The sequence below is a fragment of the Acomys minous genome (assembly GCF_964271855.1).
Source record: "Acomys minous genome assembly, chromosome: 9".
Taxonomy (NCBI): Eukaryota; Metazoa; Chordata; class Mammalia; order Rodentia; family Muridae; genus Acomys; species Acomys minous.
Window position 1 is genome coordinate 114,471,118 of NC_140490.1, and position 12,011 is coordinate 114,483,128.

Sequence of the window (12,011 nt, forward strand, 5' to 3'; positions counted from 1 at the left end):
GGCACAGCTGTCAGTGAATGGTTTATACACTGAGTAAACAGAACCATTTGAAGAGCAAGAGTTGGATCAAAGATCTCTGGAATGTCTGGTCCCCAACTATGGGACTCATTACATTTGAGTATTCTTCACAACCTTCAGCGTTGTTCATTACCATCCACTCTCTCTCTCCCTCCTCCCTCCCTCTCTCCATCCTTCCTTCCTTCTCTCCCTTCCTCCCTCTTTTCCAGTGTGTGTGTGTGTGTGTGTGTGTGTGTGTGTGTGTGTGTGTTTACACATGTGTGTACATGCAATTATGTACATGTATTTGTCTATGGGGATGTGATCATGTGAGTAGGGGGGTAAAAGGAACTGGTATGAATCTAATACAAAGAAATCGCAGCAAATTTGTGATTTTATATGTTTATATAAGAAGATTGTAAGATTTTTTTTTTACCTCTTTAAGTTCACCTTCTGTATTTAGAAATTCTGTAACTCCACTGATAAGTTTGGAATTCATAAATAATGCTTCTCCGTACCTACAAAGATAAAAGAAAAAGGTCTCAATGTCTACCTAGGTAGCAATATAAACAATCTTGCTATGATGGTTTTTGGAGCCTTTCCCAAGAGTTGCATTTGCTAGAGCAGTCAGCGATCACCAGCTTTCGGGGCAGTACTAGATGCTCCTGTCAGGAGTGAAAGATGCAAAGAGGCAGTCATGGCCCTGGTGGCCTATCAGTTCCATCTGACCTGCTGCACAGGGTGTCAGAGAAGTCTGAGTTTCAGTGAGTTTGCCAGAAGTCCAGGACCCTAGAATTAGGTTCAGGTATTGCTGTTCTACTTGAAAGCCAAGGCCCAAGAAAGGGATATTTTGAAATGTCCAAGTGCATACCAGTCTAGATCACCGTAAGGGAAGCATCACCCAGGAATTGAAGAAAAGTAAGACCAACTCAGGCATGACCGCTATGTCACACTGATTCCATGTTATGGTTATAATAGACCAAGGAATTCTAGTTCCATTTCAGAAACCAAGGTGAAGTTCACAAAAAAATATTTCATAAAAGAGTATTAGTTGCTCTTGTAGTTATTAAAGTGTTTACTTTTTTATACTGAGTTGTTACATTATATAATTCTTACACTATGAACATAATTCCTTGACTTATGGTCCCAGGACAATGGACTTCCGTGAGTGGAAAGCTCTCACTTTGTTGATCTGCCTGTGCTCTGCTATGACATCTATTATAGCTTTCACACCCTTAGAGCCCAAAATAGCCAACAGTAAGACTGAGGTTATTAGAGTAAAGACCCAGCAGCGATTACTAGAGGCTTTATTTTGTTTATCTAACTCGTAGGATCTTCAGTGTGTTAGCTACTGAAGGACTTAGTTTTATCATCTAAAAGAAGGGATTACATTGAAGGTTGCCATAATGAGAAAAAAAAAAGACATTACAAACTGCCAGGTGTCATGGCACAAACCCACAATCTGAGCATTCAGGAGACAGAGAGAGGGAGAATGCTGCAAATGCAAGGATAGACTGGTCTACCCTTAGTGAGTTTCAGGATGGCTAAGATTACGTAGCGATACTGTCTCAAAGAAGTAAACAACCAAACAAACACTTCAATAATAATACAAGTCAATAGGATTTGGTTAGAAAAGTTGCTCTCTACACAAGAAAAACCACTTCGTTCTAAGGGAGGTCTAATTGTTTTCATTCACACTCCCAGGTCAGGAAGAGTAAGGTATAATCTTTACTTGATGTTTTATATGGTTTAAGACCTAGACATGTAATGGGATACTCTCATTGTAACTAGATGTAGCCTTGATGAAATGATGCCCAGAACTGAGAGAAGGTCTACAGTTCTGCATCTTTCTCCATGTAAACTGAGTACGGTGTTTTTCTGAGAAAGAAATGCCAAGCAGAAGTCTGACATGAACAAAGTCAGGGAAGTGTGAAACCACATGAACACTGTAGACAACGTCAGTCAGTTTTCATCAGGAGGGCTCAAACTGTGAAGCTGGACCAGACTAGAATCTCAAGAGGTAAACAGAACATATACCATGAAGCTTTTATGTTCAGTGTGGTAATTAATCATGTGGAATTTTATTGAAGAGAGCTACCAAAACCTTTTAGAAGGTTCTGGTCCTAATGAAGAGAGCTACATAAACATGTATATAACAGTGAGTATGAGTAGAGGGACAGAAAGATGGAAGACTACGGGAGAAGAAAAGGAAAAAAAACCAAGCATGTGCTGAAGAAGTGGTAGTGGAAGTAGCAAGGAAGCCTTCAAGACGCAATGTTTAAACTAAACGTGGAGAACCTCAAGGCACAATGTTTAAACTAGTCGAGAACCTCAAGACACAGTGTTTAAACTAGTCGAGAGAACCTCAAGACACAATGTTTAAACTAGTCGAGAGAACCTCAAGACACAAAGTTTAAACTAAATGTGGAGAGAACCTCAAGACACAGTGTTTAAACTAGTCGAGAACCTCAAGACACAATGTTTAAACTAGTCAAGAACCTCAAGACACAATGTTTAAACTAGTCAAGAGAACCTCAAGACACAATGTTTAAACTAGTCTAGAACCCCAAGACACAGTGTTTAAACTAGTCGAGAGAACCTCAAGACACAATGTTTAAACTAGTCAAGAGAACCTCAAGACACAAAGTTTAAATTAAATGTGGAGAGAACCTCAAGACACAGTGTTTAAACTAGTCGAGAGAACCTCAAGACACAATGTTTAAACTAGTCAAGAACCTCAAGACACAATGTTTAAACTAGTCAAGAACCTCAAGACACAATGTTTAAACTAGTCAAGAGAACCTCAAGACACAATGTTTAAACTAGTCGAGAACCTCAAGACACAGTGTTTAAACTAGTCGAGAGAACCTCAAGACACAATGTTTAAACTAGTCGAGAACCTCAAGACACAGTGTTTAAACTAGTCGAGAGAACCTCAAGACACAATGTTTAAACTAGTCAAGAGAACCTCAAGACACAATGTTTAAACTAGTCGAGAGAACCCTGGACCTGTTATTATGTATAGTAAAAGGTAGGAAGATGTCTGTATAGGCTTCCAAATGTGTGGCCTGAGCAGTTGGTGAATACTTATCTGTGGAAAGAAAAGAAAGAAATTCTTACTAAGGGAAGAAAGACAAGTAAGACATTACAGGTTTGGTTTTCAGGCAAGGTCCAGTAGGGGACCCCAGTGGGAATGCCTTTACTACATGGTGACATCAGGTGAAAGGCATGAGTTAGAGAAATAGTTCTGGGAGCAATAGAAGCCATGAGAGTACATGACAACGAAAACCAGAAGGAACCTATAAAGTGAAAATATAGTATATTCTAGACAGCCATTCCCATGAGCCCTAACATTCAAAAACTTAAAGGAATAGGAGCCAATAAAAGCACTCCTCCTTGTGAAGAGACGCACTACTGTATCTGTAGACTGAAAAACCCAGCCTCTCTACTTTTTGAATGGTGGCCATAGGTTCTCAGGGACAAAATCAACTTGCTGAGAAACAGAGTAAGAGGAAATAAATGATATGTGTCTACATATGGAGTCTATCGAGCTGGGGTATAAAAAAAACCAAAGAAACAGATGTTTGGGGTATGTTCTGAAGTCCTCTAACTGAAATACTCATATGGATTAGTTTCTCCTTACTGCCTGTTTCATGACTTATTATTAAAACAATGACAGCAGAGCTTCTAATTTTCCTATCATTCTAAGACATGAACTGAAAACACAAAAAGTGTCAATGTGTGTAACAGCTATATCAGTGATTTCTGGCGATAAAGAAGCCATAGCTTGAAATGTATGTAACTGTGACAACCCACTCTGATGAACATGTTAAGCAAGGAAGACTGATAAAGGAGTAAAAAGCATATTGTTTTTTTTTTTAATATCAGCTTTTAAGAGACCAAATGTTAGGCCTTCTTACTATCTGGAAAAAGTTATGTTGAAGAATAAGATGCTGCATTTACATGCTCCGTAATAGATTTAATTTTAAAATACCATAGAGATTATCAGCGACATAAATTAGCATTTATTATAATATATTTAAATGCATAATGAAATATTTTCTAAAATTGAAGCTGAAGAATTCTCACTACGAAGCAAGGTACCCTGGGAATTATTTCTACAGCAGCTGGAATAATATAATGATCCAAGTGACTAATGTACCTTCTCTGTGTCACTATCTTATTTGGGTGTTTGATGATATTTACATTTAAAGAGAATTGAAGACAAGTCTACAAGAGTAAAGTTTCTTGTTGAAATAGCATTTCTATATGATTTATGGTTTATTCCATAAGATACACAGAATTTACAAGTTTTATGAAAAGGATTTTGACTTTAAAGCAGTTTGATGAATTTCCAGGCAAAGTTGCCTGGTTAGACATTTCTTACTCTCTTCATGCATTCCCGTTAATTAAAGTTGTTGATTTTTATTAAATGAGGAGTGTTAGAGAACTGCTAAAAATTGTGAATTTCAAGGAATGGCAACAGCCATCTTTGCTGAATATTTTAAAATCTAAATTTATCATTTGGTTCATAGATGTACCAAAAAATCTTGTTTGTCTATTCCTCAAATGTTGGTTTGCATTTATTCATTCAGGCATGATTAGATTGATATTTCTACCTCGTATTTAGTATTTTCCATTTGTCTCTGAAGAACTTCCAGGCAAGGTCTCGACCATGTGGGTTTCGGGCTACATGGATTATGACATCAATCGCATCTTGATCCAACACCACCTCAGAGTTCAGAGACAGATTCAAAAGCCTATAAGGATAAAATTGTAAGAAAACTTTTAGTCTAAAATTTTTGAGAATTTTAAATCTTAACTTTAAAAAAAAAATCACAATTTAGTCTTATTCTTCAAAAATGCTTGAGTTAAAACTTTCCCAATGAACAATCATAGAAATATTTCTGTTTAAAAGTTATAAATAGAATTCATAGCATTTTCATGAAATGCATTGACTGATCTCCAAGAATATCTGTGGAATGGGAAAAATCACAAATGTTATTTATTGACACAACTCCACTCTCAAATTCTTCACACGAAATGTTTGCTTTCGCAATTAAATATTTTAAAACACATTTTTGACACTTTATAAAATAATTAGTCATAGACAGTGACATCTTTCAAGTCACGTTGCTTTAGAGGTGTCACCATGTAGGTTTCCCTATCCTCAGAAAGATTTGTTTCATAGTGACACATTTCACAGTACCAGATATTCAAGGAAATAAAATCAACTCTGGGGCAGCTTGAGTGTAGATGATATGCTCATTACAAAAGTAAGTTGAGAAATGTAATGGTCTCACCTATTTAACAGATTCCTGTCATCGCTGCACGTGAGAGCCTCCAGTAATATCTTCTTTTCAGAAACTGCTGTGGTGGAGTGGAATTTCATCCAGATGAACTCCCAGACATCCTCGTCCAGCAGAGATACTCCGGTGCAGTAGACGATGTCTCTAACGTTTAGTGGTATTCTAAAGAAGCAAGGCATGGTGCTTTTCTGTTAATCAAAAGCTTTATGGTTTTGAAAATAAAGATCCTTGTTGTTTTCCTAGAGCCAGTTATTTAAAAGATGATCTGTCAATTATATTTCTCCTGAATGTAACACTACATACCAATAATATCCATCTACATTGGTGACTAGAAAATAAAATACTCTCTCTTATTCCAAGGAAGTTTTTAATTTAATTCTTGTTTACACTCATAAAATTATCAGTAAACAAGCTAACAGCAAAGACTTTGTTAAAGAACTAAAAATAAAGTCTTCTACATTCTCTTTCTGAAAAACAGAATCTTTTTACATAATTTATTTAATTTTACATTATGTGCATTGGTGTGAGGGTGTCAGATCCCTCAGAACTAGAGTTACAGACAGTTGTGAGCTGCACGTAGGTGCTGGGAATTGAACCCAGGCCCTTTGGAAAACTAGACAGTGCTCTTAACCACTGAGCTATCTCTCTGGCCTCCAGCCTTTATATTTCCAATGGCATTAATTTAATCACCCTCTGAAAATTTGCTTTCATTATACGTATATACTCAGGAAATGACAACAAAGGTAAGGTGATGGCTAATTTATTTGAATATGAGAAAATAATTTTATTTTAAAGTCTTTAAATAAATCTATTAAGAAGATAAATGCATATATGTGAGGGCCTGAATGCATGTAACTGTATCAGGCTGGTGCCAGAGCCTGGAGAGGTTAGAAGGTGGCGCAGATCCCAAGGTACTGGTTTACAGGTTGTGAACTGGAGAGGTCAGAGGTGAAGGCAGATTCCCTGCAACAGGAAGTACAGGCTGTGAACCAGCTGAGTTGGATTCTGGAAATTGAACCACAGTCAAGTTTCCTAAAAGAATCATGAGTACTTTTAACCACTGAGCTATAGATAAAACCTAAAGGAATTTTCATCTCACCAATAGAGGGGATCAAACCCATGACTTTGGTGTCATTAGCTTAACACTGCACCCAACTGACCTACCCTTCCATTTTTATTATATTTTTAACTAGACGTAATTTCCGTAAACATTACAAGTACAAAGGATCATATATTTTAATGATAAACAATAAAACACAACTAAGAAAGACCTTTTACACTATGTTTGTAGAGTTATTACAAAAGAATAACAAACTATTACTATGACTTCAAAATAAAAAGTCAGAGTGAGAAAAATTAGCATGAATTTAGTTAAGCATGGTGATTCATGAATTATAAATTTGCAAGCCAACTTTCTCACAGTGGTGAGCCACAACACGCCACATTTCCTGGTATTTGTCTTTAGAAATACTCAAAGACTTTTTTTTTAAGTTGAACAGTGTGTATCTCTTCTTTTTGCAATATTCATTAGTCTATTACTTACAATTCCCATTAATAATTTGAATGTGACTAAACAGATTGTCTTCTCTCAGTTTCAGGTGGAAACAATGATGTTTAAACACTCAGAGTTGTACTATAAAACACTAGTGTGGTTAAAGCAGTGTGGGAAAGCAGAAGCAAGTGTGAGTGTCTGCTGGTGAATGGATCAGTGCTTGTTCCCCTGGGTTTTCCTTCTTTGTTCTTTTTAATGAGGGAGGAGTAGAGGAGGAGGAGGACAGAGGTACAACCCATAGCATCAGAGAGCATCACAGTTCTTCCTCTGCCTAGATACCCCATAGAAGCCATCAACAAGAGTCTGCCCTTGTCAATAGTTGGTGAAACAGATATCTTTTTTTTTTCTGTTTCTGACCACCTTGCCATAGTGCATGCTTAAAATCACAAAGGAGATTGTTGTTGTTATGTGTTAGAGAAAATATCCAGTTGTTAATAAGTTTAATCTATTATCACCCAGATGTCAATAAATCAGCACTAATTTAAAAAGGCTAGGTGTTCTCCAAACTTATGAGATGTAGAGGTTAATACTGTATTACTGAATGACTTTGGTTGAGATATCGATACAGTACTTTGCAAGTAAAGCCCCCAAAAGTCTAGCACTCCTACTGAAATCACAAACTCATCCTTCAATACCAGGTACTTTAGTAGCAGTTTACTTTCCAAGAGAAATTCATTGAGATATTGACAGATCAGAGAAGATGAGAATAGAGCCCAGTGAGTTAGGGTTTCTATAGCTACATAACCAGCATCCATATTAAGAATTCCATGTATAAAAGTCCAAAACACACAGAGAGAAAAAAACATTAAGCATAGATGTTAAACTACATGCCCTTGAAATTTCATGAGCACTATCCCACAGCCATTAGCAAAGGCTGTTTCATTCATCATCTAAGGCGACTACTGGCCGTATCAGTTAGATTGTGTAACACACATACACAAGTGAACACATGGTTTGGCCACGACATGTTACAGACTTTGCAAAGAGGCATCAGAGGCTGAAAATAACACTTTGTGGAATGCCTTGTTCCGAGTTGTTCTTTTTGTAGTCTGTGTTGAATTATTATTTTTGTCTGTGTGACATCTGTGTCATCAACTACTTTTTATAGCACAAGGGACTCTGAGCTAAAAAAAAAAAAAAGGGGGGTGGGGTGGGGGATATTTTCTATTTCTACCTTTTCATCTTAGAGACGAGTGATGCCAGTGGTTGCAATGTATCTCTGGGTATATTTCTTGGGAAGAATTATATTTTGTATTCTTGGGCTCCTTGGACCTGAATGCTGATTCCTTCCACAGACTAAAGAAGATTCAGCCATCTTCTCTGTCAGACAGCTTCTAGTCCTTTCCCTCTGTCTGTTACCTAACGGACTTGTCCAGTGCTCATGTTGACAGTGTCCTAAAAGCCCCTTCATCTTTCTTCACGTTCTTACATTTTTATAAGTTGTCTCCTCTATCTATGATAATTATTCCTAGTGAGCTATCTCTGATTTGCTGACGCTTATGCTTTCTTCCGTCTGCTGGTGAACCCTTCAAGTAAATTTTCCTTCAGCTGTTTATTTCCATGCCCTTCTGGTACTGCTAAGTATTTTAATCTTTGTTGAAATTCTTAACCTGCTCTTTCTTTTTATCTTAGCTTGAGTGAGCATACTTACCATAGGGATTTTGCACTAACAAGTAAACAATCAAGTCTAGCTCGTCAGGGAGGGCTTTCTAGATGTGTCTGCTTGTTTCTTTACTTTCGGCCTTTATTATGTCAGGGAATTTCTGCAAATCAAATCACTCTCCTTCTCAGGTTTCTAGAGAAGCTCCATGCAAGAGAAGTCCTATACAAACCAGCCTTGCTGGATTCTGGAAGGACTAAACCAACCAGTCCCTTCTAAGAAAATAGCCGACAGCTGTGACTTTTGTCTGCTTACTCTGTCCTTAGCTAGGAGAGAAACTGTGAAGTCTAACTGTCTAGCCCATGGTCTCCATGCTCCCTAAGTGTCTAGATCACATTAGATGCATCAGAAGTCCATGTCTAGAAAGCCAAATGTTCTCTTGGGAGGCAGCCCCAGAGAAGTGAGGGTGTTGTGTGCACAGTTACAGGTTCTCCCCACAGGAAACTAACAGTTGGAATCCCTGCCCATCTTTTTTTTTTCTGAACATTAAGGAAGGTCCTCTGTATCTTCTAGTCCAAAGCTGTCTCTGAACTCTCTCAGGTGGCTAATCTCTGTCAGATCTGTCAGAATGAGAAGACTGGTGAAGCAGATCACTGCAAGGTTGCTGTATCTTTTAAGGATGCACCATTGTGAATACCTAAACCTAGTGATGAGAGGTTTTTCTGCCGGTATGACCTAGTTGTAATTCTCTGAGAGATTATGTGGACATAAATGATACCTCTAAGTCTTTTTGAATTTTATCTTTTAAGCAATGTTGAGAATATATCTTTCAAAAGTACTGGGTGTTGGCAAGGCAGTGCTTCTAACAAAAAACAAAAACAAAAACAAAAAACAAACAAAGAAAAAACAAAAACAAAACAAAAACAAAAAACAAATCATTCTGCTTACTAGCAATGTCATGATACCCAGTAAATACACCCTTTGTGTCTGAACAAGGACATAATTTAACGTAGTCTAGGGATCTACCTTATGGCAAAATTGGCGTACGCCAAACAATGAGAAGAAGATTTGAAAAAAAAAATCAAGCTATAAAAGTTTGGATACAGTGATCTATATGCTGAGGAAATAGAACGTTAAGTGTTCTGGGCAGGCCTTTGAAAGGAAGCTATGTAGAATGAGAGAAGAGGTTTCTAGATAGAAATTTGCAGCTGTAAGTCAAGATAAATGCTGCATAATATGGTTGTGCTTTGCAAAAGACTGCAGGTCTACTTTTAGTCCTGTCACAAGCTGTCTGTCCCTTTGTACATAGAACACGTAGCAAACTTGATGAGGAGGAAAATGAAACACATATATGTTTGAATAGATAATCTAAGTCCTGAAAAATAGTCTTCAGTCTTGGAAACACCCCCACCAGCAAATCTGGGGAAAGAAATGGCTCAATTAGCAGATACCAGGAGGTATAATTGCATATATCTCCTCCAAGAGTTAAGACAGAGCTGATTAGCCCACGAACGCTGCTTTTTCTAGTAACTCTTCTTCCTTAGCCAGTCACCAGATAAAGAATCAACATATAGTTCACAAGATCGTTTTTCCTCATTACTGAAAGTAAAGCAAGATTGGTAAGTACTGGATATGCCAGGGGCCCTCAATTCCCAATGACTTTCATTGTTAATGAAACCCCCCTTTGTTTCTAAATTTGTAAAGATGTTCTAATAACATTTTCGCAAAATGATTGCTCTGGGGACAGTTTAAGATCTCTTTGTATAAACCAAAGTCATTAGGAATAAATGAAAAAGCTCATTTGTTTGTAAAGCATTAGCTAGGAAACCCACAGAACCCATAGTTATGAATGGTACAAATGAGTCCTGCGAGATATCGGGTATCAAGATTACAGGGATTGAGGGCCCCTTCCTAGTGAACATGAAAATAGTTTATGAACATGTGAAGATCCCCACGGTCATTTCTTTTTAACTGTTGTCTCGGAAGCAAATCTTTTAATGGGATTTTAACCGCTGGAAGGAAAGCTGTGTTGGAGTTCTTTGGGTATTGTATATAAGCATGGACATTGGGCAAGTCTCACTAGTCACCTCCATGAAAGAGGAATGGGCAATGCGTTGCCAAAATAAAATGCTTTTATCTTTCTTAGAGTAGTAACACCGCAGAAATTATTGCCTAATTAGTGTAACTTGTACTATAGTTCTCATTCCATTCTCTTCCTAAGTAGGATTATGACAGAGTTAATTTGCATGATAAAAGTTTTAAATACATAGAAGTTCAGTATATCATTATGGGACCCTTTATTTTCATGTTTCAGTGATATATTTAATTTTTTATCTTGCTAAAGGCAATTGCTTGAAAATAAAATAGTTTGGAAGTAGATACAAAAAGATTAAATAAGAGAAAGAGAAAGACATTTCTTTCAGGGTTTTTGTTTTTGTTTTTTGTTTTTTACCTGAGCAAAAAATAATAATAATAGTATTAGTTTGTTGGCCCTACTATGAGAAAGAACTATAAACCAGGTAGCTTATTACAAACAGATTTCTTCCTTCCAACTCTGAACTGAAGTTCGTGACTGGTAGTAACAGCATCAGTTTCAGGTGAGATCCTTCTTCAAAGAAGCTAAATGCTGCCCTCTGCCCTGGTCAAATGGGGCTGGAGTGCTCTCTGCGTTTGTTTTCCAAGACGCTTACACTGTGAGATCTCTTCTTCATGCCCTAATTAATTCTCAATGGCCACGCCTCCTAGCACAGTTCATTTAGGTCGTTAAGAATTCAGTACAGAAGTTCTGTGGGGGACACAAATATTCAGTCCATAACAGTTATCAAATGATATTAAATCACCGTAAACTGATACTTCAATTAATTAATTAGAATTAAGACATGCAAGAAAATTGCCCAAGATCCTATTCAGAAAGCCTCTCCCTTTCTTTGGCAAACTGTTGGCATGGCTGGATACTGGGGGAGGGAGGGGGTAGAAGCTATTGTTGTCACCACTGTACTTATTGGTGAGCCCGTGAGGCTCCAGTATTTCATGAAGATTGCCTGGTTAAACTCGGTGGTCATGAAACAACACAAAAAGAATAGTGAACCTAGGAAAAGGACTGAAAGGGAGGTTGGGAAGTTATATGGACGGGGAGAGGATAAAGTGTAGAGACAAGAATGATGAGCGTGGCAGGGTGCTGGTGGTGCGTGTCTTCAATCCCAGCACTTGGGAGGCACAGGCAGGTGGGTCTTTGTGAGTTCAAAGCCAGCCTAGCCTACAGAGTGAGTTTCAGGACATCCAGGGCTACAAAGAGAAACCCTGTCTTACAAAAAGAAAAAGAATGATCAGAATGCTTTATATATGCTATGACACAGTGGTTAAGTGTCTTAATTACGGTTTTATTGCTGTAAGGAGACACCATGGCCAGAGCAACTCTTATAAAGTAAAACACTTAACTGGGGCTAGTTTACAGATTCAGAGGTTTAGTCCATTACCATAATGGTGGGAAACATGGTGGTGTGCAGGCAGACATGGTGCAGGAGGAGGAGCTGAGAGAGTGCTACAGCTGGAT

General features: G+C 37.7%; 1 protein-coding gene across 2 annotated transcripts in view; it reads right to left on the minus strand.

The window, feature by feature from the left end:
* TRHDE (thyrotropin releasing hormone degrading enzyme) overlaps positions 1 to 12,011 on the minus strand; it is a 371,512-nt gene that overhangs the window by 10,132 nt on the left and 349,369 nt on the right. For both annotated transcript variants that reach the window (XM_084795149.1, XM_084795148.1), the window contains exons 16-18: positions 5,301 to 5,468; positions 4,617 to 4,757; positions 434 to 515 (exon numbers count right to left, since the gene is read on the minus strand). In XM_084795149.1, coding sequence (XP_084651275.1) covers positions 434 to 515; positions 4,617 to 4,757; positions 5,301 to 5,468 — 391 coding nt within the window. The remainder of the gene's footprint in view (positions 1 to 433; positions 516 to 4,616; positions 4,758 to 5,300; positions 5,469 to 12,011) is intronic.